We start from the raw sequence: 24,797 nt of genomic DNA, 5'->3' as shown, positions 1-24,797 counted from the left end.
TGTCCAGTTTTTGTAAGTGTTTCCTATAAAAGTTCTTCATGTTGATAATCAGATAAAGCTATGTTGATGAAGCATTGTTTAACTTAATGTGGGAATAGATGAATTGATGGTCAGTTGCAGCACCAGTATTCTCAGGGATCCAAGGGATTCTGGGCCACAAGTTGGTGGAGCATCCTTCTTTCCAGTCGGGACCACAGTGGGCCACTTGCTGCAGTAAAGATACTTAATACTAGGCATTATTTTCAGCATTTTTGTTTGTTTGTTTGTTATCAAATACCACTAGCAACTAGTTAATACTGTTTGTAGATTTTGGAGAAATTCCGTGTTACTATTCCTTCTTGTCACTCAGGGACTTCGTAATCTTTCCAGCAGGAGCTGTGCTTCTCCATGTAATTTATCATTGTTGCTCTGCCATCCTAAGCTTATTCTCAGCTGTGAGCTGATTTACTCTGCCATGGTTAACTGGCTACCCACAGAGAGGGTGTCCAGATGAGATTTGAAGGGAGAGTCCCTGACAATGCTCCTGCTCCTTGCAACCTGAGATGTCCTCTGTTCTTGCACTTCCTAGATAAACTGGGAAACTTGCTGGTAAATAATTCTATAACCCATTCTTTTCCTTAGGCTTTTTGGAAAGGATATAAACAACAGAAGGAGTATATGCACAGGCGGCAAACGTTCATTGATAATACTGATTCTATTGTGAAGGTAAATACCCTTTCCTACCATACCAAGTGCTTAGCTTAAACATTTCCCCTCACTTCTTGTTTAATATGAAAGCCAGCTATAGAAAGGGAGGGTATGTGTGAGCCTTGAAGTCCGAAGGCAGTACTGGGTTTGAATCCCAGCTCTACTGCTCACTTACCTAATCATTTTTCATGCAGGTCAGTTAAACCACTATAAAACCTTAAGTCCTTTATGTGTGGTTATGAGAATCACATGTGAAAGTGTTCTGTAACCAATAAATATTCTTTGTCTAGAAAGTCCAAATTGATTATTTAAACTCTAGGCAGAACCCAGCTTTATTTCATGTTTCTCTTTCCACATTCGCTTAAGCATATTTTGAATGCTCAGACATAGCAGAACAAAACCAATGATAAGAGGAAGTAGAGCTAATTTAGGGCCTTTATTTGGGCTGAATTAGTCGAACCCAGTCTTTCACCCAGGTGGATAGCTCTGAGTGAGAAAGAAAGGGCACTGTGGTGTCCACTGTCATGGATCTGAAAATCAGAGGACTGGACCCAAATGAACATGGAAATCTACAACTTAGAGATCTACAAGCCTCCAGCTTGGAAATCCAGATCAGTGTTGAAGCAATGGAGCTGGAAAGTAGAATCAGATTAGTTTAAAGATCTTTTAGGCCAGACTTAGTGGTTCACACCTGTAATCCTAGCACTTTGGGAGGCCGAGGTAGGAGGATCACTTGAGCCCATGAGTTCAAGACTAGCCTGGCTAACATAGAGGGACCTCATTTCTATATTTTAAAAAATTAATGATAAAAACAAATTTTAAAAAACCTTTTAAACTGTGAAGGCAGATAATAACATGACCCACATCCATTGTACAGTAGTTCTTTGATGAAGTAGCATCCTATGGAACATTTGCCTATTCTGTCAAAAAATGTTGTTAGCAGTTGGTCCCTCATGAGACCTGTTAGATGTTTTCCTGTAAAAACTTAAAGAATATTAGATGCATTTAAAGGGATGATAGAAGAAACCCTGGACATAGTTTACTTGATTTCCTTCCTGACTCATTGAAACTCTCAGCAAAATGCCTTACCCTTCTGGCTTTTATTTACTGAGATTAAGGTGAAATAGTACAAAGGTAAATTATCCTCTCCACCTCTCCCTTATTAAGGCGGTGAAATTAAGGGTAACGTGTAAAGTGTTTTGAACCCCTTAAGAAACATTAGTGAAAGATGAAAAGTAGGCTTGAGAGATTGGTTATTTAGTGGACTACATTTTTTCTTTATCAAATATCATTGTTTTTACAAGAACTACACAAAACTGCATTGCGCATTGTTTGGCGATTACCTTGACTTTTCTCTTTGTTTTTTGTTGTTCTTTTCTATTTTTTAAAACTTTTTAGATTCAGTCCTGGTTCCGAATGGCAACCGCAAGAAAGAGCTACCTTTCAAGACTACAGTATTTCAGAGATCATGTAAGAAGAATGCATGTGGGTTTTTATCTGGGTTGAGAATGAACTAAATGAGTGCTTTATTAAATGTTTGCATTGAATGATTTTTATTGAATGGTGGAAATGAACACTTAGGAAAGAATGGATCTGAGAACGTAATATGAAAATATTTGGAGGCTTACTGTTTTCATTCAGAAATCATGTTGACAGTTAGACTTCACCAGTCAGGCCTGGATAGAAAATGGGTGAGGGGAAACTGTGAGAGTAACACCAAAGAGAGAAGACTCTAGAAAAGTATTTTCCAGCATTGCATATACAGTTTTTCTAACTGCTAACCACTTACTTTAAATAGAAGCCCATGGGAGGGATTTTTTCCTCAATCTTTCAAGAAGAGATATGCGAACATAGACTGCATCATCTAAGTGCTGTGCTAAACTTATTTTCCCTTTTTAGGTCTCTTGGTCTAAGCAGTTCCCCTACAGTCTTGTTTGTTCTTTTAGCTAACATAACTGACCTCTTCTTCAAAGAAAATGGAAAAATCAACATTGAATACACCACATTGAAATGCTGTCAGTTCTAAGTAGTGTCAGTTCTTAAATATTGCCAGTTCTTAGATGTTCTAAATTCAAAAACAGTGGAGTAGATGGGACTCTGGGAGATCAACATGTGTCTCTGTCTTTTGCAGAATAATGAAATTGTGAAAATACAGTCACTGTTGAGAGCAAACAAAGCTAGAGATGACTACAAAACTTTGGGTAAGTGAGAACTTTCTGAAACAATACAAGGATTTTTTATAAACCAAGCAAGGATATATTGGTCCACATTGGTCACTTCAGAGGCTGCTCTAAGAACAGAGAATACCCATTGTTTCCAGTAGATTTTGATCGTCTGAGGCCCCAGTTTCTAAACCAGTACACAGAGGAACCCATGGTGACAGGAAATGGGCCTTCCTCTTAAGTGGAAGGGATAAGTCACATGGTATCATTTCTTCTTCAAAAAGAATGGAGTTGGCATAAATGTGGATTTTTTTTTAATCTAAGCCAGAGTCAAAAATCTAACGCAAAAGAGTTAGCCAGAAGATAAGGTTACATTTAAATTGCTTAATTTGTTAGACATCTCCTCTCCCAAAAATGGCAACTGCAAACATCTTCCTGCAACTTCATTCTGAACTTTTCACAGAATATTTTTAACTTTTTTTATAATACTAGCATAACATATGCCATTGGTAGAAAGTTTGAAAATAGCAAAATAAAATTCACCCAGAAGTAACAGTCACATTTTGTGCTGTCTCCTTACAGTCCCAACTTTGCCTATGTTTGTTATTTTGGTTTTTTTACAGCTCATAAGCTGATTCTAAATTTTGAATCAAGTTGAAATCTAAAAATATACTAAATTTTTAACATTCTAATTATCACAGGAACATGCACAGTCAAGAAGAGCTTGCTGATAAATTTATTTTTTGTTTTTTTTTGAGACGGAGTTTCGCTCTTGTTACCCAGGCTGGAGTGCAATGGCGCGATCTCGGCTCACCGCAACCTCCGCCTCCTGGGTTCAGGCAATTCTCCTGCCTCAGCCTCCTGAGTAGCTGGGATTACAGGCACACGCCACCATGCCCAGCTGAATTTTTTGTATTTGTAGTAGAGACGGGGTTTCACCATGTTGACCAGGATGGTCTCGATCTCTTGACCTCGTGATCCACCCGCCTCGGCCTCCCACAGTGCTGGGATTACAGGCTTGAGCCACCGCGCCCGGCTGTGATAAATTTATTAGTACTTACAGTGCCTAGTAAATTTAGCCAGCTCCTTTTACCTTTTCTTCCTTCTTCCTTTTTTTGAGATGGCATCTCCCTCTTGTCACCCAGGCTAGAGTGCAGTGGCACAATGATGTCCCACAATCCAAGGAAAATTCTCCAATAAAGGCCATCAGCAGTGGCAAAATAATAACATATGTGACTATAGATCTGGGTGCTCGTGCTGGGTTTATGCAGTTGTTTGTGGTGTTGGTTTTCTTCTCCTTTAGTGTCAAAACACCACAGAACTAAGGTAGAAGTACAAGGAAGGCTGGCAATGGTCTAGGTGTAAAGGAGGGCAGCTATTGAGATGGCCATGGCTGGACTGGTTCTTTCAAGTCATCTTTGTATTGCTGGGTCTAATCATTTGTCCTTGACAGGCCAGATGATTTATCCTTATAGTTTACCCAGAACTGATCTCTCTAAGCATGTTAAAAATGTTTTACCAAGAGTCAGAGTGCCAGGAAATTAAAGCCTAAAGTTCCAGGTACTAAGGGAAAATGAGAATGTCCCTTTCAATGACAAGTGCTGGCCCCTAGGTTCTGAGCACCCTCCCTTGGCCAATGCTGAAAGGACAAGGGCCAAGTTTCAATTTCTAAAATATTTTTATTTCTACTGAGTAGAACATTTGTTCCATTTATTATTCTGTTGGTTCCTGTTTGGCTTTTACAATCCTCCCTTCCTGGCTCTTTTCTAATTCTGCTTTCACCTACTTCCGGTCCTTCCCAAAGATCCTTTGGGCTGGGAGAAACCACTTTCTGCTTCCTGCAGCAAGAATGTAAGTCACTTATCTAGCTCAAGCACAAGGTCTTACGGTCGAGGTAACTTATGTTGACTTTCTTTCCCAGATTCCTCAGGAATGAGGCATAGATAGGACTATCTTCTTATGCATGAGTCCAGGCAACTGTGAGAGACAGAGCTGATAAAAGGGGAGTTGATAACTAGGAAAGAGTGGGACCAGATAGCCGTTTTGTACATTTATTTATTGATCAGTTTCCTTGTCCAGATTTTAAATTGCATGGGGGTGGATAGAATGATTCTCACCCTAGACCAAGTACTTTCATTGGTATATTTTTCTAGTAATTATTTAATGACCTTGTTTCTTTCCTGTTGATAATCATTCCAAGCTTTCCTAATTAAAGTATATCTGTTCCTGTCACTGCAGTTGGCTCCGAAAACCCACCGTTAACAGTAATTCGCAAATTTGTATACCTATTGGACCAAAGTGATTTGGATTTCCAGGAGGAACTAGAGGTTGCACGATTAAGGGAAGAAGTAGTGACCAAAATCAGGGCCAATCAACAGTTGGAAAAAGACCTGAACCTGATGGACATCAAGATTGGACTCCTGGTGAAAAACAGGATCACACTAGAGGTCAGTGGGGACTGTCAGCTCCCAGAAGAGGGAACATGCCCACATACAATCAAGAGTCACTTAATGACAGGGATACATTCTAAGAAATGTAGCATTAGGTGATTTTGTCCTGATGCAAACATCATAGAGCACTTACCCAAACCTAGATGGTAGAGTCTACTACACACCTAGGCTCTATGTTAAAGCCCATTTCTCCTAGGCTACACCCCTTTACAGCATGTGACTGTACTGAATACTGTAGGCAGTTGTAACACAATGGTAAGTATTTGTGGATCTAAACATAGCTCAACATAGAAAACATACAGTAAAAATACCATATTATAATCTTATAGGACTAATGTCTTATATGAGGTCCGCTATTGATTGAAACATTATGCTGTGTGTGGTTATGTATGTCCATGACACTTTGGTCTAGCTAAGTTCATTTGGAATCTAGAATAAGTTTTTGTTTATCATTTTTATCATAAATTAGTGGTTTTCTGGTCTGTAAAATTTTATGCCCCCCTTTTATAACATTTTGTAAGGCTTCTTTATCGTTCTGAAATGAAATCTACATATGATAAAAATTTAACTAACATATATACCTTCAGAATAAGACTAGGCTCATTATATGAATCCAAAAGAGAAACTTAAAGAATAATTGATAATAAAAGCACACATTTTAATGAGAAAATGTGTATGCCTGATGTCATTGGAAGGTGTGATAAAGTTACCAGGGGTGTGGACCTCTTCATAGAACAGCTACAGATTGTGAGGGCTGCAGTGGTAACTGATGTGGGGGGTTGTAGAACTGGCGGGACCTCATTTTCCGAAATGGAAAACAGCTCTTTTTAAAGTTCAGCATTAGCCAAGTGTCATCTCTACCCAATTTACGCAATTGCAATCCTAGAAAATCCTAGATTTTATGTGGGGAAAAATGTATTATGCATCTACATAAAACAATTAGATTCTAGCCTCAGATAATTACAAACAGAATCTTGACCTATGTAAATGACCAGTAAGACATTCAAAAGTTCTATCACGCAAGGCATGGGCAGTTATTTATACAACGTTATCCCACAAATTGCCAGATCGCAGAGGACCTCTCATCCCCAATCCCTGCTCACTAGAAATGAGAAATGCCCTTCAATTGTTAAGATATTAAAAGTACCCCTATGTGCTTCCAAAATGTGGCTCCCTATAGAGTCACACTGCTCTTGCTGATAGCTTCTAAATAAATCATGGTGTGGTTTCATATCTGTGTAAAACCTGTCAACATCAAGGCTCAAAAAAAAAAGTATAAAAAGCATCATTTTTACCCAAGAACAGATGCCTAGGATGTCTCCATGTCCCTGTTCCCTTCCGACGTGCCACATCAGTTTCAGAAAACTAATAGGTCAAAGTGGGAAAGTGACTTTCTGGAAGCTCTGAGAAGGCTGCAGTGGGTCGTAAGTAGAGCGCCAGCTGCCAGCAACTAAGGGAGTGCTCTGGACAACTGGGAGATTAGCAGCCAGAGACGGCTGCCAGTTACATGGCCATGTGAATGCCCCAGGCAGGCCCTCCAGACATCATAAAGATACCAGGGCAATTGTGGAGGAGAAAATACAAAAAACCAGCATTTTATAAACAGAAATGATCATCTCTTCCAAATATTCAGGAATAAAACTACAGTTTAAATGTTCCATACTTCACTCACTTTTATTATTTTATCCAGAAAAAAAGGTACTTTTAAAAAAATAATATATTTGTATTGTTTGGCACACATGAGAACTTTTAAAGTGTAATATATTCCAGAAGGTTCTTCAGAGAATGCTTTTTATAGCCTTAAACTGGTGTTTCATCCTATCCCCATAAAGTCATAAACAGGAAATGTCTTGCCTTTTAAAATAAAGGCTTAGTTACAAATCAGTAAATAGTTTAAATAATATGTATCTTTTGGAAATACAATCATGGCAAGTTATCAGATCTTCATGAATGCTTGAGGTTTTGTGGTTTTTAAAAGTCATTTATTAAGAATAGATAGCACTGTGAAATTTTTCAACACATTTTCAAACACCAAATATGTATCCAGCATTTTTTTAGTGGTTAAACTCATGATTATTAAATATGTAGCTGTTAACCTTATTGACAGAGCATTTGTAGTGATGCAAGAACAGAGCAGCGGAAGCTTTATTATAGCAGTGAAAAAGTGGGAAACAATCTAAAAGTCAAAACAATACACAGAGGACAACAAAATTAGTTTAATATGGATGTCATACAGCCACTGAAAATAATGCTTTTTGAGACTTTAAAATGGGGAAACGTTTGCAATATCGTAGAGAAGCAACTAGTGCCTAAGGTAGTATGACTTCTTCTTATCAAAAAACAATAATAATAAACCAGAAGAAGAAAGAATTATAAGTGAATTTTCTTTGGTGATAGCGTTAAGTTTATCTTCTCTTCTCCCCACGCCCACACACCTCTTTATTCTTAACAATGAGTGTGTGTTCAGTGAGGAAAAGAGAGGTTGTAAAGGGAAATGGCTTTGTGCTTATAGAACAATGCTGACTTTTGCTAGTAACCTTAATATTTTTACAGTTCTTTTAAAATCAGCATTCCTCCTAAAAACCTCAAATTCTGTAGGTTAGTGAAGTGACTAACATTGGTTTTAGGCAAAAAGAATGGTTTGGAGAAAGAAGACAAAGCAACTGAAATAGAGGTTTCTTGGAGGCACACGAGCCAAAAACAAGTAGCAGCGGTCAGCCTAGCTGGAAGGAAAGCCTAAATAGAAACTTATGCTAATCTAAAACTAGTGCTAAACAGAAACTAACACTTATCTAAAACTAGTGCTAAATAGAAACTAATGCTAATCTAAAACTAAAATTCCCATTCATGAGTGTGATGTGTCAAGTAAGAGCCCGGATTTGTAGGCCAGTACTATCTGAAACCTAGGATTGAGATTTTTTACTATTAATACTTAATTATACTACTTCACTGCAATATATATACACACACACACACACACACACACACACACACACACACACACATATATTTGAGATAGAGTCTTACACTGTCACAGGCTCCTGCCTCAGCCTCCCAAGTAGCTGGGATTACAGGCACCCACCACCACTATGGCTAATTTTTTGTATTTTTAGTAGAGGTGGGGTTTCACTGTGTCGGCCAGGCTGGTCTCGAACTCCTGACCTCGTGATCCGCCCACCTCAGCTTCCCAAAGTGCTGGGGTTATAGACATGAGCCACCGCACCTGGTCTCACTGCTTATATTAACAAGTGACCTTGAGCATGTCTCTTAACCTTTCTCTGAGTGTGTTTTCTTCCTTGGAAAATGTTCTAGGTGATTTACATATATTTTTACTCTTCACAGTAACTCAGTAAGATTGCTGTTATTACGCTCACTTCATAGATGAGAAAACTGAAACTTAGGTTAACTTGTGCAAGTTTACCAAGCTAATTATACTCTGCACATACTCATATCTTTATGACTTCAAAGCCCAAGCCCAAGCCCTTCAAACTAGCCCACACTTTCTACAAAAATGTTTATATCATCGCATAATCCCTGCATACAGCTCTCCCCTTATCAGGCCCAGGGGAAAGGTGGTGGCAAAAGGGCAGCATTGAGATGTGGGGTTACTATGAACAAACGAAATACGGTTGCTCTTTCAAACCATGGTATTCCTCTGATGTTCAATCTTTATTGAGAATCAGGAAAAGTGAGTTTTATGAATAAAAAGTATCTGCCCACGTTTGTTATCCCTGTCTGGGTTGCCTCTTGTCCCCATCTTCAAGCTTCCCAAAGCAAACTTCCATTCACACGAGCGCATTCGTGAGCAAGTCAGAGCCTCACAGGGAGAAGGGAGGGGGGCTCTCTCCATTGCGGTGCTGGCTTTACCCCTGGAGCTCCAGCAGACAGGCCCTGTTCCATCAGCACAGCCACTGGCCCACCCTCTTTCTTCCCCTTTCTGGGTTCAGCATTGCCTCTGCGGGTTCTCTCCCTCCATTCCTCTTCCTGTCCTGCCTTAACCAACTCTCTCTGTTTCTAATGCAGAGGAATTTAGATCTGCCCCAGATCTTGCTCACCACCCTTACCCTCTCATCTGTATACAGCAAAAACCAGAAGAAGAAGCCTACATCACCCAGAAGTTGAAGTCTGCAACAAAACAAAAAGCCCCCAGTTTCCAGAGTAACCTCCACTGAAAACACTTGGGAGGGAAAAGGAGGGGATTATAAGTAACAAGGCTTTTTTCACTGCCATATATTTAAAATCAAGGTAATAGATTTATTCTGTGTATTTGAGGGAGTTGCATGATTTACATGTCACCAGCTCTCTGAAGAGGAAGAACATGGATTAACTGACACTGTAAGCCACACTTACTCTAGTGATGTCTTAGGACTTCTTACAGATAAGGATTATCAGACAGCAGCTTGCCTAGGTTCCTCTTTGACCTCTATCTGGGTGATAACTGCACTTCCTTTGTACTGAAGACACTATAGATTGATAAAACAAGGGGGCAATGTTGCTTTTTTTAAAATGTTATGGGAATATAAATCAACTCCCCTCCCCACTTTCTCTATGAAAGCAATTGGGGTGACAGAAATAAGTTGGTAAATCAAGGTTGCCTCTCTCTGAGCTGAGAATGAGAAAGAATAAAATCATGGACCTGAAAGGCAATGGATGTAACCACATGGAACTGTCTTACCCAGGGCTTCCTAGAGCCTAGACCCCAGCTCTCAATGGGCTGACCAGAGCTATGGGAGAATGGGGTGCCAGGAAGTAAACAGATTTAGAGCTTGCCCCTTAGGCAAGACCTGACGGTGGTTTTCATCCCCAGGGTCAATTGTAAATGGGGGCGGGCACATATCCACTTGTGAAAATGACTAGGGGCCCCTGCTGGTATTTGGTGGGATGGGGCCAGGGAGATGGATGGCCGGTAGTGCATGCACAGCGAAACTCTGTGCTGACCACACTGCCCATAGTGCCCCTTAAGGACACTGGGCCAGCCTTCCTGATGTGCAAAGAGAGTCTTCATGTGGAGGTCCAGCTAAGAGCTCAGTCAAAAATCCGGAAGAAGTTTTGGAAAAGCAACTTTCTTGCCACTTACTCTGGCATAGTGAACTAATGTTAAGTGGCAGGGGAGGTGTTCTAGAACGGTGACTTTAAAATATAAGCCATGTGCCATTAGGGTCATGAAATCAATTTAGTGTGTCACAATGAGCGATCTTTTTTCTATTATTATTATACTTTAAGTTCTGGGATACACGTACAGAGTGTGCTAGTTTGTTACATAGGTATACATGTGCTATGATGGTTTGCTGCACCCAGCAACCTGTCATCTACAGCTGATATTTCTCCTAATGCTATCCCTCCCCTACCTGCTAACCCCCAACAGACCCCGGTGTGTGATGTTCCTCTCCCTGTGTCCATCTGTTCTCATTGTTCAACTCCCACTTATGAGTGATAACATGCGGAGAGCAATCTTTAAAAGTGGAATAAAATAAAAGCAAATAGAAAATATCAGCATGTATAATTAATGAAAGAGAGAGTGTATGTGTGTTCACCAATAAAAAATGGAAACTGTATTTCTTACAGCAGGTCTCAGAATTCTGAGTAGCTAGTACCACAGGCAGAAGCCACCTGGCTTATTTTTAAAATGTGCTTATAGAGATGGGGTCTTGCTATGTTGCCGAGGCTGATCTCAAATTCCTGGCCTCAAGCCATCCTCCCATCTTGGCCTCCCAAAATGCCGGGATCACAGGCATGAGCCCCTGTACTTGGCCTGCTTCCAACTTTACTTCTGAAGCTTCCTGGCTTCTCTAAGGCCTCATAGAATTGAAGAAAGTTAGGGCCTTGCCATCAATGATAGACTGGATAAAGAAAATATGGCACATATACACCATGGAATACTATGCAGCCATAAAAAAGAATAAGTTCATGTCCTTTGTAGGGACATACATGAATCTGGAAACCATCATTCTCAGCAAGCTGATGCAAGAACAGAAAACCAAACATCACATGTTCTTTCTCATTCATAGGCGGGTGTTGAACAATGAGAACACATGGACACAGGGAGGGGAACATCACACAGTGGGATCTGTTGGGGGGTGAGGGCTAGGGGAGGGATAGCGGGGTATGGGGAAATTGGGGAGGGACAGCATTGGGAGAAATAATTAATGTAAGGGACAGGGGGATGGAGGCAGCAAACCACCATAGCAAGTGTATACCTATATAACAATCCTGCAAGATCTGCACATGTATCCCAGGAATTAAAGTATAATAAAAAAAATAAAAAAGGAAGAAAGTTAGGGCCTTGCTTTGGATTAGGCTTTGGCTTAAAGGAATGTTGTGCTGGTTTAATCTTCTATCCATACCAATCAAACTTTCTCTACATCAGCAGTAGGTCACTTTGTTTTCTTAATCATTCATGTGTTCACTGGAGTAGCATTTTTAATTTCTCTCAAGAAATTTTTCTTTGCATTCACAACTTGGCTGTTTGGTGCAAGAGGCCTAGCTTTAGGCCTGTCCTAGCTTTTGATTTAAAGTGAAAGATGTGTAACTTTTACTTGAACACTTTGAGGCCATCATATGGCTATTTTATTTATTTATTTACTTTGTGTGAGATGGAGTCTTACTCTGTCACCAGGCTGGAGTGCAATGGTGCGATCTCAGCTTACTGCAAACCTCTGCCTTCTGGGTTCAAGTGATTCTCCTGCCGCAGCCTCCTGAGTAGCTGGGATTACAGGCATATGCCACCACGCCCAGCTAATTTTTGTATTTTTAGTAGAGACAGGGTTTCACCGTGTTGACCAGGATGGTCTTAATCCCCTGACCTCGTGATCTGCCTGCCTCGGCCTCCCAAATGCTGGGATTACAGGCGTAAGCCACCACACCTGGCCCATCGTATGGTTATTAACCTAATTTCAGTATTGTTGTGTCTCAGGGAATAGGGGGCATTAAGGAGGGAAGAGAAAAAGGAAAGTTGGTGAAGCAGCCAGAACAGACACATTTATTGATTAAGTTATATGGGCATGGTTTGTGGTACCCCAAAACAATTACAATAGTAACATCAAAGATCACTGGTAGGCCAGGCACAGTGGCTCACGTCTGTAATCCCAGCACTTTGGGAGGCTGAGGCAGATGGGTCAAGAGGGCAGGAGGTCAAGACCAGCCTGGCCAACAATGGTGAAACCCAGTCTCTACTAAAAATACAAAAATTAGCTGGTGTGGTCGCAGGCACCTGTAGTTCAGCTACTTGGGAGGCTGAGGCAGGAGAATTCCTTGAACCTGGGAGGCAGAGGTTCCAGTGAGCTGAAATCACACCACTGCGCTCTAGCCTGGGTGACAGAGCGAGACTCCATTTCAAAGAAAGAGAAAAAGATCAGAGCCCCATAACTGATAGTATAAAAATGAAAAAGTTATACATGTTGAAAGAATTATCAAAACGTGACACAGAGACACAAAGTAAGCACATGCTATTGGAAAAAATGGTGACAATAGACATGTTTAGTGCAGGATTGCACAAGCCTTTAGTTTGTGTAAAAAAAAAAAAAAAAAAAGCAGTGTCTGTGAAGCACAGTAAAGCAATGCACAATACAATAAGATGTGCCTGTATTTCCAGTTAGGTGTGTTTCAATCCTGTCTGTGAAGGGAGGAGGTAAAGAGTATGAGAATTAAAAAGTAGTAATCTGATAAATTTTTTTACAGGATGTAATTTCACACAGTAAAAAGCTGAATAAGAAAAAAGGAGGAGAAATGGAAATATTGAATAACACTGACAACCAGGGAATAAAAAGTTTGAGTAAGGAGAGGAGAAAAACACTAGAAACGTATCAGCAACTGTTTTACCTTTTACAGGTGAGAACCATTTATCTTTCATTCTGAGTTTGGGAATAACACTATGTTTCATGTATGTGGCTTGCAGGGAGTCTTTTCCCATGCTTCAACTATAATAGCATAAGTGTTTTGAGCATCTACCAAGTACTGAGTGCTACTGTTAGTGCTTTACATACATGATCTCATTTAATTCCTACCATAACCCTGGGAGCCGTGAGAGAATGAGTACTGTTGTTGTTCCTGCATTACAGATGAGGAAGCTGAGACATAGCCAGTAAATGATAAATAAAGCAGGGGTTTTGAAATGCAGGCAGTTTGACTTCAGAGCTCATGTTCTTCACAATGATATACTACGGTTACCTGCAGAAACAGTATAAATCTAATAATAACAAAAAAAAACAGGTGCTGTCATTCATGAAAAAAATAACTGTATGTGTATATTTACCAGAACCAGCTTCCGGGAAGTTCTGTGGGGGAAAGAGCCAAAGGGTTTGGATTTCAAAAATAGTACTTCTTTTTTCTTTTATATTTTCATGGCATTACTCTGATCTAAACGAATAGTAATTTTCCATTGCTTCCTGAGTAATGGTGAGAACTAATAAGTTGGACTGGTTATGATTGGACTTTGATGGATCACTTACTGTTTTGTTTGACAGTTAATTTAGCCCGTAAGCCCTACTAGTACATACAGTTCATCACAGAGGAAACTGTGTGATAGCAATAGATATAAACAAGCATCCTCTTCAGCAGGAAAAGTTTCCCCAGAGAGGTGGATCCATAGTTCTCCCTTGTAAGAGTCAGATGTCCCTCAGAGTGGGGCCACTGTTGGGATTCCCTCAAAGCACGGAAATGCTTGGATCTTTGTTAGAGGATGTCACTGGCAGTAGATGTATGGAGAGCACATTACACAAACCATAAATAGAGGAGAAACACAATGTTAATTTTGGTAGATTTGAAAATTCTGTACTTGGAATAAGATACTGGAGAACATCTTCAAACATATGAACATCTTCACACAAGTGGCCACCACATGGCGGCCCAGAAGGAAAAGGTTAACAGTAATTTGTCTGTGGAACCCACTGCTTCATACCAGCAAACCTTCTAGAAAGAAAGGGGGCTCACTTTAAGTAGGAAAGGACTTTGCTCGGCCTGATTTAATAGTCAACCACCGGTTTGAAATTTAGTCTTAGGCACTTATCTTTTTTTACATCCATGAAATTTCAAGCATATTGAAGATTCTTTAGAATTTAGTTTTCTCAATTTGACAGAATTTGTCATAAGTCAAAATCTAGTCGGTGGCCTAAGGCTTGTATTGTTTATTATGTAATGGAGGTGCATTAATGGGAAGAAGAAAAAGCATAGGAGCATGTTTAGAATAATTCCACAAAACTTTATCCGCAAACAATCCAAAATGTACAATCAAAGGGTGCAACCATTCAGTTGTATCAAGTGAAGTCTCTTTTAAAATCATATTTTTCTTCTCCTTCTCCTCTTTTGAGACATTAGCCCAATATCACTGAAGAAATTATAGGAAAGAAAATGGCCTGGATTCCTTTGACCTGCAGGTTACACTTTAGCAAGACTTTTTCTTTTTGTTGTTGTTTGTTGTTTGTTTTTGAGACAGAGTCTCGCCCTGTTGCCCAGGCTGGACTGTAATCGTGCGATCTCGGCTCATGGTAACCTCTGCCTCCTGGATTCAAACGATGCTCCTGCTTTAGCCACCCAAGTAGCAGGAATTACAGGCACCCGCCATCATGCCTGGCTAATTTTTGTATTTTTTGTAGAGACAGGGTTTCACCGTGTTGGCCAGGCTGGTCTCGAACTCTGACCTTGTGATCTGCCCACCTCGGCCTCCCCAAGTGCTGAGATTACAGGCGTGAGCCACTGTGCCCAGCCGACTTTTTCTTTCTTTGTAGTGACAAAGAAAAGAAAATTCTTCCCCAGAATGCCCAGAAACCACAGCTCACTGCAGCCTTCATCTCCTGGGCTCAAGCACCTCTCCCACCTTGGCCTCCTGAGTAGCTGGGACTACAGACACATCCCACAATGCCCGGCTAATTTTTTCATGTTTTTTGTAGAGACAGGGTTTCGCCATATTGCCCAGGCTGATCTAAAACCCCTGAGCTCAAGTGATCCACCCACCTCGGCGTCCTAAAGCACTAGGATTCCAGGCATGAGACACCACACCCAACCCAGCAAAAATTCTTATCCAAAGCCACAGGTCAGCTAGTATAGGTTTTGGGGGGGTTGTCTCTTCAGTATGAACTTAAATTTAAAGTTTTTAGGTAACCTTAGTAGGAATGGTGAGTAGGCATCTTTCTTTAGTTCTAGAGTAAGTTTCCTTTCTCCTAATTCCTATATACTTCACATTGAAAAGGAATCACTATAGAGCTATCAAGAAAAAGGCCAGATCTGCTTACTTATAAAATTTCAACCAACCTTTATGAACTTAAAAGTAAATCTAAGTAGTTAAGTAAACCAGAATTTGAGATTTCTTAAAAACTACCCAAACTGCTTGATTATATTAGATGAATACTAGTTTTCAAGTATGGAAAAAGTTTTTTCTATTGTCAGAAGGGAGATGAAGTTGAGGAGTGTTAATTTTCCTTTTGTACATAATTTCCTCTATAACCTGAATACTGGTGTTTTCTTCGAACATCTGCCTGGTAGGTGTAGCTGCTGGAGAAAAGCCACTTCACCGTGAAGGCTGGTTCTGTGTCCAGTGGCTCCATCCTCATCAGAGCCCGCAGGGTTCCACGTCCATTTCAGTCCTTTGTTTTTTGTTCATGGTCTTCTGGCACTTCCCTTATCAGCTGTCGTGACCTTCACCCCTCTCTTCAGCCTCCCTGCCTTACTCTCCCTTCTCACTCTGTGTAGAACATTGTGGCCATTCGCTGTCTCCACATTGTAAATGTTTTCTCTTCCTGTTCTTTCCAGTCTGACAAAATAGTATGCATTTCCTTCTATTCATCCATCAATCCTTCTAGGCTAGTCTATGTAGCTGGATCCTTAGTCTACTTTTTTGTTTTGTTTGGTTTGGTTTGGTTTTTTTTAGATACAGAGTCTGTTGCCTAGGCTGAAATACAGTGGTACGATCACGGCTCGCTGCAGCCTCAAAATACTGGGCTCAAGTGATCCTGTCAACCTCAGCCTCTGGAGTAGCAGGGACTGCATGCACACACTACCATGCCCGGCTAATTTATTTTTATTTTTTTCTAGATACAGGGCCTGTCCATGTCGCCCAGACATGTCTCAAACTCCTGGGCTCGAGCTATACTTCTGCCTCAGTCTCCCAAAGTGCTGGAATTACAGGTGTAAGCCACCGTGCCCAAGCTTTGCCAGTGTCTTTGGACACCGGATTCTATTGGCCCCCATCCCTACAATAAATATGAACATGTGGCTCAAAAAGGACAACAGTAAAAAGTGGATATAATACGTAAAGTGTATCATATCGTGTGCATCATTTAAATCCTATCATAATTTTCTACTCTAGCTTTCTATAGTATGATATTAATATTAAGTAATATTTGATAGGAATATTTTAAAATATTAATATACCATAGGAAGCTAAAGTAGAAAATGATGTAATATCAGTCTATAGGAAGCAATAGTAGAAAGTTATACTATATACTAAAGGCATAGAGATGAGTACCTGGCACATAAAAATTACTTTATATACCTATCTATATGCTTTTCGTGACATACTGAGTCATTGAAGAGCAGGGAATCAGATACTGCTGTGTGCTTTAATAATATATTAACCTATTGTTTCATGGGATTTTTTGTTTTCTTCCTTCTTTCTTTCTAGACCAACCCTTTATACTTGGCTAAACTGATTTTCCAGATGCCACAGAACAAGTCCACTAAATTTATGGATACTGTTATTTTCACACTATATAATTATGCTTCTAATCAGCGAGAAGAATATCTACTTCTCAAGCTTTTTAAAACTGCTCTGGAGGAAGAAATAAAGTAGGTATACAAATACGTATGTAAAAATATCAATGAATAGATGCTTTTGTTAGTGGAGGCTGTCTTTGATTTCCTAAAATTATTTTTAAATTCTCATAAGTTATTCTCACATATTAAAATATATCAAGTTTCTTGAGAATATTTCTATGTCATTAGACCTATATTCAGGTACCATTTTCTCCCACCAGTGATACTTTCTCTAGTGTTAAATTACCTTTTGATTTTGTATGTTTGTAACAACTGAAAATCAATAGCTTCTTGAAAACCAGTGAGAACATTTAAATTAATTAAAATTCTGAGTAGGAAAGCCATTTAACGGGTGGGAATGCAGAGCGCAATCTCTGCCTAAACCGTCTTCCCTTCTTACTAGAACTTAAGCTACCTTTGCTAATTTATTTTCTGACTCAGTTAATGTAAAACTTGTCTAGGTAGCTATAATGAGTGGGCTGAGAAACATGCATGAGAAATGTCCTTAGCTCAGGTGGCCTGACTTGTGGAAAGCTTAAGTTATGCTAGCTCCCATTGGTTTTGGGAGCATGGGAGCCAGGCACCTCTGCCCTCGAGGTGTCTATAAGCCAGTGAGAAATGTGATTTGAGAGAAACAAGAATGCTATACAGTAGAATGTGGTAAGTACTAAATGAAGGATGTGTCTAAATGAAGGACATGTACAATGTATCATGTTAGAGGATAAGAGGAAAGGTTCCAACTAGGTTCACTAGTAAAGATTTTACGGAAGAGGAGGTGCTTGACCCAAAACATTGAGGAATAGCTACAATTTTTATAAGAAGAGATAGAAAAGGGAAATAAAGCACAATGGTGGTGGAAACAGCACGGGCGTAGGTGCAAGAAGGAAAGTAGATTCGTCTACCCAGAATGTGACTCAATCACTAACTACCGGGAGATGAACCATGAAAGACAGGGTATGGCCAGGTCATGGGAGACGCTGAGTAAAGGCCCAGCCATTAAGGCTGTATTTGATTTTTGGGGATCTGTGAAATCTTTTTTTTTTCTTGGAGACAAACTCTCGCTCTGTCAGTCAGGCTGGAATACAGTGGCATGATCTCAGCTAACTACAACCTCTGCCTCCTGAGTTCAAGTGATTCTCCTGCCTCAACCTCCCAAGTAGCTAGGCCTACAGGTGCCCACCACCACGCCTGGCTAATTTTGTATTTTTAGTAGAGATGGGTTTCACCGTGTTGGCCAGACTAGTCTCAAACTCCTGACCTCAGAGGGATAGGTCCCAGAGAGATGACGGGTCAAGCTGTGCCTGTGCGTGAGGTTTGGCTGGGCTCTGGTAGACCAGTTATTCTTTTGCTTGGACATTGATTTACCCTCATTTGCCTTACAAGCACCTACAATTAGTCAAAAAGTAAACAAAAATAGCATTTAAAAGTGGGAAGAGGAGCCAGCAAAGGAAATAAAAAAGAATGACTGGATAAGATAAGGACCAGGCACTGTCAGGCTCTAAAGGAAGGAGGTGGAAGAGGGAGAGATAGTGGTCAAGAGGAGGAAGGGGGAAAGGGGAGGAAGAGAGGGGAGAGGCCCTGAGAGTCAGCACCATAGATCAAGTAGCACTCTCTCAGCCATTCCATACGGCTAGAAGCTGTATCGCAGCTTTAAGTGGGATTTGAAGAAGTGAAACAGTTTATTCAATCAAGAAAGTTGTTTTTGAAATTTGATAACTACAGAGGAGTGATACTTGTACAGTGTTACCCAGTATTGTTAGTCCTGGTCTATTTTCAGCTTATACCTGCCTTATAGGTTGAAATTGAGGCTGGGACTTTATTGTTAGATCCTCAAATTGCTCATCTAAGAAACATACACCTTAGAGACTGGGAGAGGTGGCTCATGCCTCTTATCCCAGCACTTTGGGAGGCCAAGGTGGGTGGATCATTTGAGGTCAGGAGTTGGGACTAGCCTGGCCGACATGGTGAAACCCATCTCTCAGAACATACAAAAATTAGTTGGGCATGGTGACACATGCCTGTGATCCCAGCCACTTGAGATGCTGAGACAGGAGAATTGCTTGAACCCTGGAGGTGGAGGTTGCAGTGAGCCACTGCACTCCAGCCTGCACAACAGTGAGACTCTGTTTCAAAAAGAAAAAAAAAAAGAAAGAAATATTCACCTTATAAATGATTGCTTGTTTTTAAAAAGCACACTAACTTTGATTTTCATAGAAAAAAACATGTAATTCCATGAAGTCCTTGGCTGCCAGAGAGAGGATACATTGTTTAAAACTGTATTCAGTCCCGGCACCATGGCTCATGACTGTAATCCCAGCACTTTGGGAGGTTGAGGTGGGTGGATCACCTGAGGTTAAGAGTTCGAGACCAGACTGGCCAATATGGTGAAACCTCGTCTCTACTAAAAATACAAAAATTAGCCCTGGACATGTGGTGGCATATACCAGTAGTCCCAGCTACTTGGGAGGCCAAGGCAAGAGAGGCAAGAGAATCACTTGAATCCGGGAAGCAGAGGCTGCAGTGAGCCAAGATCACACCACTGCACTTCAGCCTGGGTGACAGAGCAGGACTCTGTCGAAAAAAAAAAAGAAAAAAAAAAAAAAACACTGTATCCATAGAAGCAATCCATTTTCTTTCATGTTGGGCTTTTTTAGATCGAAAGTGGACCAGGTACAGGACATAGTTACAGGTAACCCTACAGTCATCAAGATGGTCGTCAGCTTCAACAGAGGTGCCCGAGGACAGAACACCCTGCGCCAACTCCTGGCTCCAGTGGTCAAAGAGATCATCGATGACAAGTCGCTGATTATCAACACAAGCCCTGTAGAGGTCTACAAGGCTTGGGTGAACCAACTAGAAACACAGACTGGAGAGGCCAGGTAACAAAGTCATGGAGGTGTTGGTCTTCAGTTATGTTTTACGATCATTTTTACATGTGTATGTATTTATACCATTAAACTTCGTTGGACAAACCGTACAAAGTCAGTTGTCAATCCAAAATGCTACCTCCCTTTAACATATCCATGCAAATCACATTCTCAGACTCTTGGTCATCTTGATACTAAATGGTATTTTCAAATTTCAGAGCCAGGTGATCCCCAATGCCACAACTTTCATAATTCTCTCCCTTGTTTATTTTCTTTGTATGTTTCTAAACCTAGACCTAGAAATGGTGCACACTCTCTCTTTACCTGATAATACGTACTTTTTTTACAGTTACCAAGCAAGTAACTTTAACGTGTAAGGTTTAACAATCGAGGTAGGATTGGCTTACTCTGAGTGGTTGTTTGTAGATTTAAGCAATCCTAGTTTCTTGTTTCCTGTAGAAGGATGTCTGTGAAATAAAGTGTACACAGAGAATTATGTAATTATGTGGGTGGTTGTCACATTCCTGTGTGTAATAACAAAAAGTCAGGAAAAGTCAAAATATTTAGCTTTGAGGGATTTGTTAAGTAAATGCTTGTATAGCACATAATGAAATAAGTATTTGGAATGGTGGTATACATACACATTTGTTGGCACAGAAAAAAATGTTCAGGGTATATTTTCCAGTTGGAGTTCGGTACAGTAACCCATTTTTCTGGGAAAAGAATGCTCATGTACGTACACACACACAGGACCTGTATAGAATGTCTATATACACAAATTGCATTATACCCGTCAATATTGTGAGGCCCATAGACATACATGCACAAAGGAGACTTGGACAGTTATGCACTAAGGTGTGAAAATTGGTTGTCTGCTTTGGTATTGTTTTAGATTATATGTGATTTTATTTTTCTATAATGAACATTTTCTTTCTTTTTTTTTTTTTTTTTTTTTGGAGATGGAGTCTCACTCTGCCGCCTAGGCTGGAGTGCAATGACGCTATCTCGGCACACTGCAATCTTCACCTCCCACGTTCTAGCAATTCTGCTGCCCCGCCCTCCCAAGTAGCTGGGACTACAGGCACAAGCCACCATGCCCAGCTAATTTTTTGTATTTTAGTAGAGATGGGGTTTCATAATGTTGCTCAGGGTGGTCTCAAACTCCTGAGCTCAGGCAAACCACCCACCTCGGCCTCCCAAAGTGCTAAGATTACAGGCATGAGCCACTGTGCCCGGCGGAACATTTGCTTTTTATAATTAGAAGAAATTTAGCTGAGTCTAAATTACCTGGGTCTGCCTATGATTTTGCCAGAAGAGCCCAGAGGGACGGCCTCAAGTCCTTCTTGCTCCAAGTTGCAGAAGGCCCCTCTGTGAGGGTAGAGCCTCTCCTCACTTAATAAACATTTTGTTACTGGAGTCAGCCGGCAAAGTCCAATTCACTATACAAAGCTTTACTATAGAACAAACGTGGCAGGAAAATTCATGCTTATACTTAAGCTTCCAGCTAATTTAAAGCCTTCGTGTTTTCAGCAAGTTGCCTTACGATGTGACCACAGAACAAGCTCTAACATACCCAGAAGTGAAAAATAAACTGGAGGCTTCCATTGAGAACCTGAGAAGGGTCACCGACAAAGTCCTGAATTCTATCATTTCTTCCCTTGATCTACTGCCGTAAGTTGTACTTGTAGTGAGTTTAACATTCTTTCCTGGAAGTTATTGGAATATGATGTAACAATAAGCCCCTGTAGTGAAGACAGGAGTTTTCCCTTATACGATGTTTACTATTTTAAAAGATGGCCTACATTTACCTTATAAATTCCTAACTGGTTCTCTAAAGAAGGGGCAGTAGTTCAGTAGCAAACACAGCTCAGTTATTATCATCAGTGGAAGTCCTGTGATTCCATTACCATCTCATCTTATGTTTAATTTTTAGAAAAACTGCTCAGCTGAAGTTGACTGGAACAATTGCTGTGTGTTTTTTCCTCACTCAGCCTTTTTTCCATTATTTTCTTTTGTCATCTGTTTTATATGTAGTTATGGATTGAGGTATATAGCCAAAGTACTGAAGAATTCGATCCATGAGAAATTCCCCGATGCAACAGAAGATGAGCTATTAAAGGTAGATTTTCAAGGGTAATCTCACCATAGCTTCTCCTGGGGGTATGAATCAAAATCACCAACATATAACTTTGTAAGATGATTCCCCATGTATGATTATTTGTAATAAGCTGCAGGTCTTCTGTTTCTAATGACTCTCAAGATAATTGATTAAGCTGAGATTAATTTGGAGATCCTAAATGTTACTGAAATTCTTCGTATTAGAGCATTTTGGGGGCAGTGAGCATTTTTCATCAAAAACAACTTTGTAAATTATGCTATTAAATATGTGTGATTATATTCATTGCCTTTACTTAACTCCTGATTAGGATTAGATCAGAAAATGATCTGCTTTCTCTTGAGAAATGTAGAATATGTATCTTTAAAAAAAAAAAAAAACCCTAAAATTCTTGAGTTTTCTCTCTTAAAAATGGTCTTGCACTTCTGCATCACTCCAGATTGTTGGAAACCTCCTGTACTACCGGTACATGAATCCAGCCATTGTAGCTCCAGATGGCTTTGATATCATCGACATGACAGCTGGAGGTCAGATAAATTCCGACCAAAGGAGAAACTTAGGATCGGTGGCCAAGGTTCTTCAGCACGCAGCCTCCAACAAGCTGTTTGAAGGAGAAAATGAGCATCTCTCATCTATGAACAATTATTTATCAGAGACGTATCAGGAATTCAGGTGAGAGGCGCCATTCATTTTAGAGAAACATGCAAGAATGGTAGGCAAGAATAATATGTGTTCTGTGCCCAGAGCTAAGGTGGAGCATGGAGGACAGGAACCCCAGATGGTTACATGCATTTCTTCTACCAGCCACTGGGGGAAAGACAGAGGGAAGTACAGGCAAGATTGCCTCTGTCTGGCAACCCTGTCCTGCCCCCACTGCAGCACTCCTGCTACACAGTCTTTTCCATATTATTTCTGCTGCTTACAAAAAGGAATACTTGTACTTCCTTGTATGCTACAGGCATCTAGTACTTAGAATTTAAAAATCAAGGAAGGCCGAGGTGGGTGGATCACAAGGTCAGGAGTTCAAGACCAGCCTGGCCAAGATGGTGAAACCCTGTCTCTACTAAAAATACAAAAATTAGCAGGGCGTGGTGGCAGGTGCCTGTAATCCCAGCTACTCAGGAGGCTGGAGTAGATAATTGCTTGAACCCATGAGGCAGAGGTTGCAGTGAGCTAAGATTGTGCCACCGCACTCCAGCCTGGACAGCAGAGTGAGACTCTGTCTCAATTTAAAAAAAAAAAAAAAAATCAAAATACCAGATTTCTGCTTTTCTCAACCTAAGAAGAGATGAATCATTTTTAAAAAGTTTTCCTATGAGGAAGAATTTCCCTTATCTACATCAAATACCTTTGACCCTTGTAATCAACACAGGTTGGAACTGCTCAGGCCTATTTATACATAGGCTTTTTCAACCAAAGACTGAGAAAATACAGTATTCATGGGATGTAAAACCCACATATACAGACAGATGACTTTTCACATACATGGGTTCCACAAAGCCAATTTTGAACTTGAGTATGTACAAATTTGGTGTATATGTATATGTAAAATTTCCTGGAACCAATCCCCCAAACATACCAAGGAATAACTGTAGTAGGAAATGGAATACTCGATTTTGAAGGGTTGGGAAAACCCAGATTTTATGTTTGTTGATGATTGCGTATATGAATATGTTCTGTTCTATGCCCAAGCCTTTCTTCATGACACATGTAAGAAGATTTAATTGTATTGATTTTGTGTTTCCAAATTATATCACTAATCATTCACAAGAAAGGCATGAGTCGGGTACTCAGATTCACTTCTCCTGAAGCTCTGAGGAAACACGTCATGTTTGTTCTGATGTCTGCCATTTAATCAACAGGCCATAGAAGTAATACATAAATTTGGCCTTTTAATCCTCACTTGGAAACTAATTTCCCATTCCTCAGTTTCCCTCTGGGTGAGTGACTTATCTGAAAACAAAGGTAGTTCATGATTATTCATTTCTATTTAGAATTCCTGGCCTTTTGTGAGAAAATTACCCCAAATCCTCTTACTACAGAAAGTTTTGATTTTTCAAGCTGCTAATTTTTCATTCTTCTCATTGACTAAAAAAGTAATACCCAGGCTGGTCAACATAGGGAGATCTCATCTCTACAAAAAATTTTAAAAATTATCTGGGCATGGTGGCACATACCTGTAGTCCCAGCTACTTAGAAAACTGAGGCAGGAGGATCACTTGAGCCCGGGAGATCGAGGCTGCAGTGAGCCATGTTTGTGCCACTGTACTCCAGCCTAGGTGACAGGGTGAGACCCTGACACACACACACACACACACACACACACACACACACACACACACACACACAGTAACATTCGTTTCCTACATTTCTCATGAATTTTTAACTGCTGTTATTCTTATCAGTTATTTTCCCAGCTTTTTTTTTTTTTTTTTTTTTTTTTTTTGGTGGGGGACGGAGTTTCACTCTCGTTACCCAGGCTGGAGTGCAATGGCGCGATCTCGGCTCACCGCAACCTCCGCCTCCTGGGTTCAGGCAATTCTCCTGCCTCAGCTTCCTGAGTAGCTGGGATTACAGGCACACGCCACCATGCCCAGCTAACGTTTTGTATTTTTAGTAGAGGTGGGGTTTCACCATGTTGACCAGGATGGTCTCGATCTCTTGACCTCATGATCCACCCGCCTCGGCCTCCCAAAGTGCTGGGATTACAGGCTTGAGCCACCGCGCCCGGCCTCCCAGCTATTCTTTAAGAAGAAACAAGACCGAAGAG

At 40.5% G+C, this 24,797-nt stretch overlaps 1 protein-coding gene across 1 annotated transcript in view; it reads left to right on the top strand.

The window, feature by feature from the left end:
• IQGAP2 (IQ motif containing GTPase activating protein 2) overlaps window positions 1-24,797 on the top strand; it is a 307,815-nt gene that overhangs the window by 247,519 nt on the left and 35,499 nt on the right. Inside the window, exons 18-27 of the mRNA XM_032277951.1 lie at window positions 622-705; window positions 2,086-2,157; window positions 2,819-2,888; window positions 5,088-5,296; window positions 12,977-13,126; window positions 16,914-17,077; window positions 19,699-19,923; window positions 21,442-21,582; window positions 21,946-22,030; window positions 22,467-22,699. Coding sequence (XP_032133842.1) covers window positions 622-705; window positions 2,086-2,157; window positions 2,819-2,888; window positions 5,088-5,296; window positions 12,977-13,126; window positions 16,914-17,077; window positions 19,699-19,923; window positions 21,442-21,582; window positions 21,946-22,030; window positions 22,467-22,699 — 1,433 coding nt within the window. The remainder of the gene's footprint in view (window positions 1-621; window positions 706-2,085; window positions 2,158-2,818; window positions 2,889-5,087; window positions 5,297-12,976; window positions 13,127-16,913; window positions 17,078-19,698; window positions 19,924-21,441; window positions 21,583-21,945; window positions 22,031-22,466; window positions 22,700-24,797) is intronic.

Source organism: Sapajus apella, unplaced genomic scaffold (assembly GCF_009761245.1).
Source record: "Sapajus apella isolate SASKATOON/1434 unplaced genomic scaffold, GSC_monkey_1.0 scaffold1, whole genome shotgun sequence".
Classification (NCBI taxonomy): Eukaryota; Metazoa; Chordata; class Mammalia; order Primates; family Cebidae; genus Sapajus; species Sapajus apella.
Note: the sequence above shows the minus strand (reverse complement) of the source record. Positions and strands in the feature narration are given on the sequence as shown.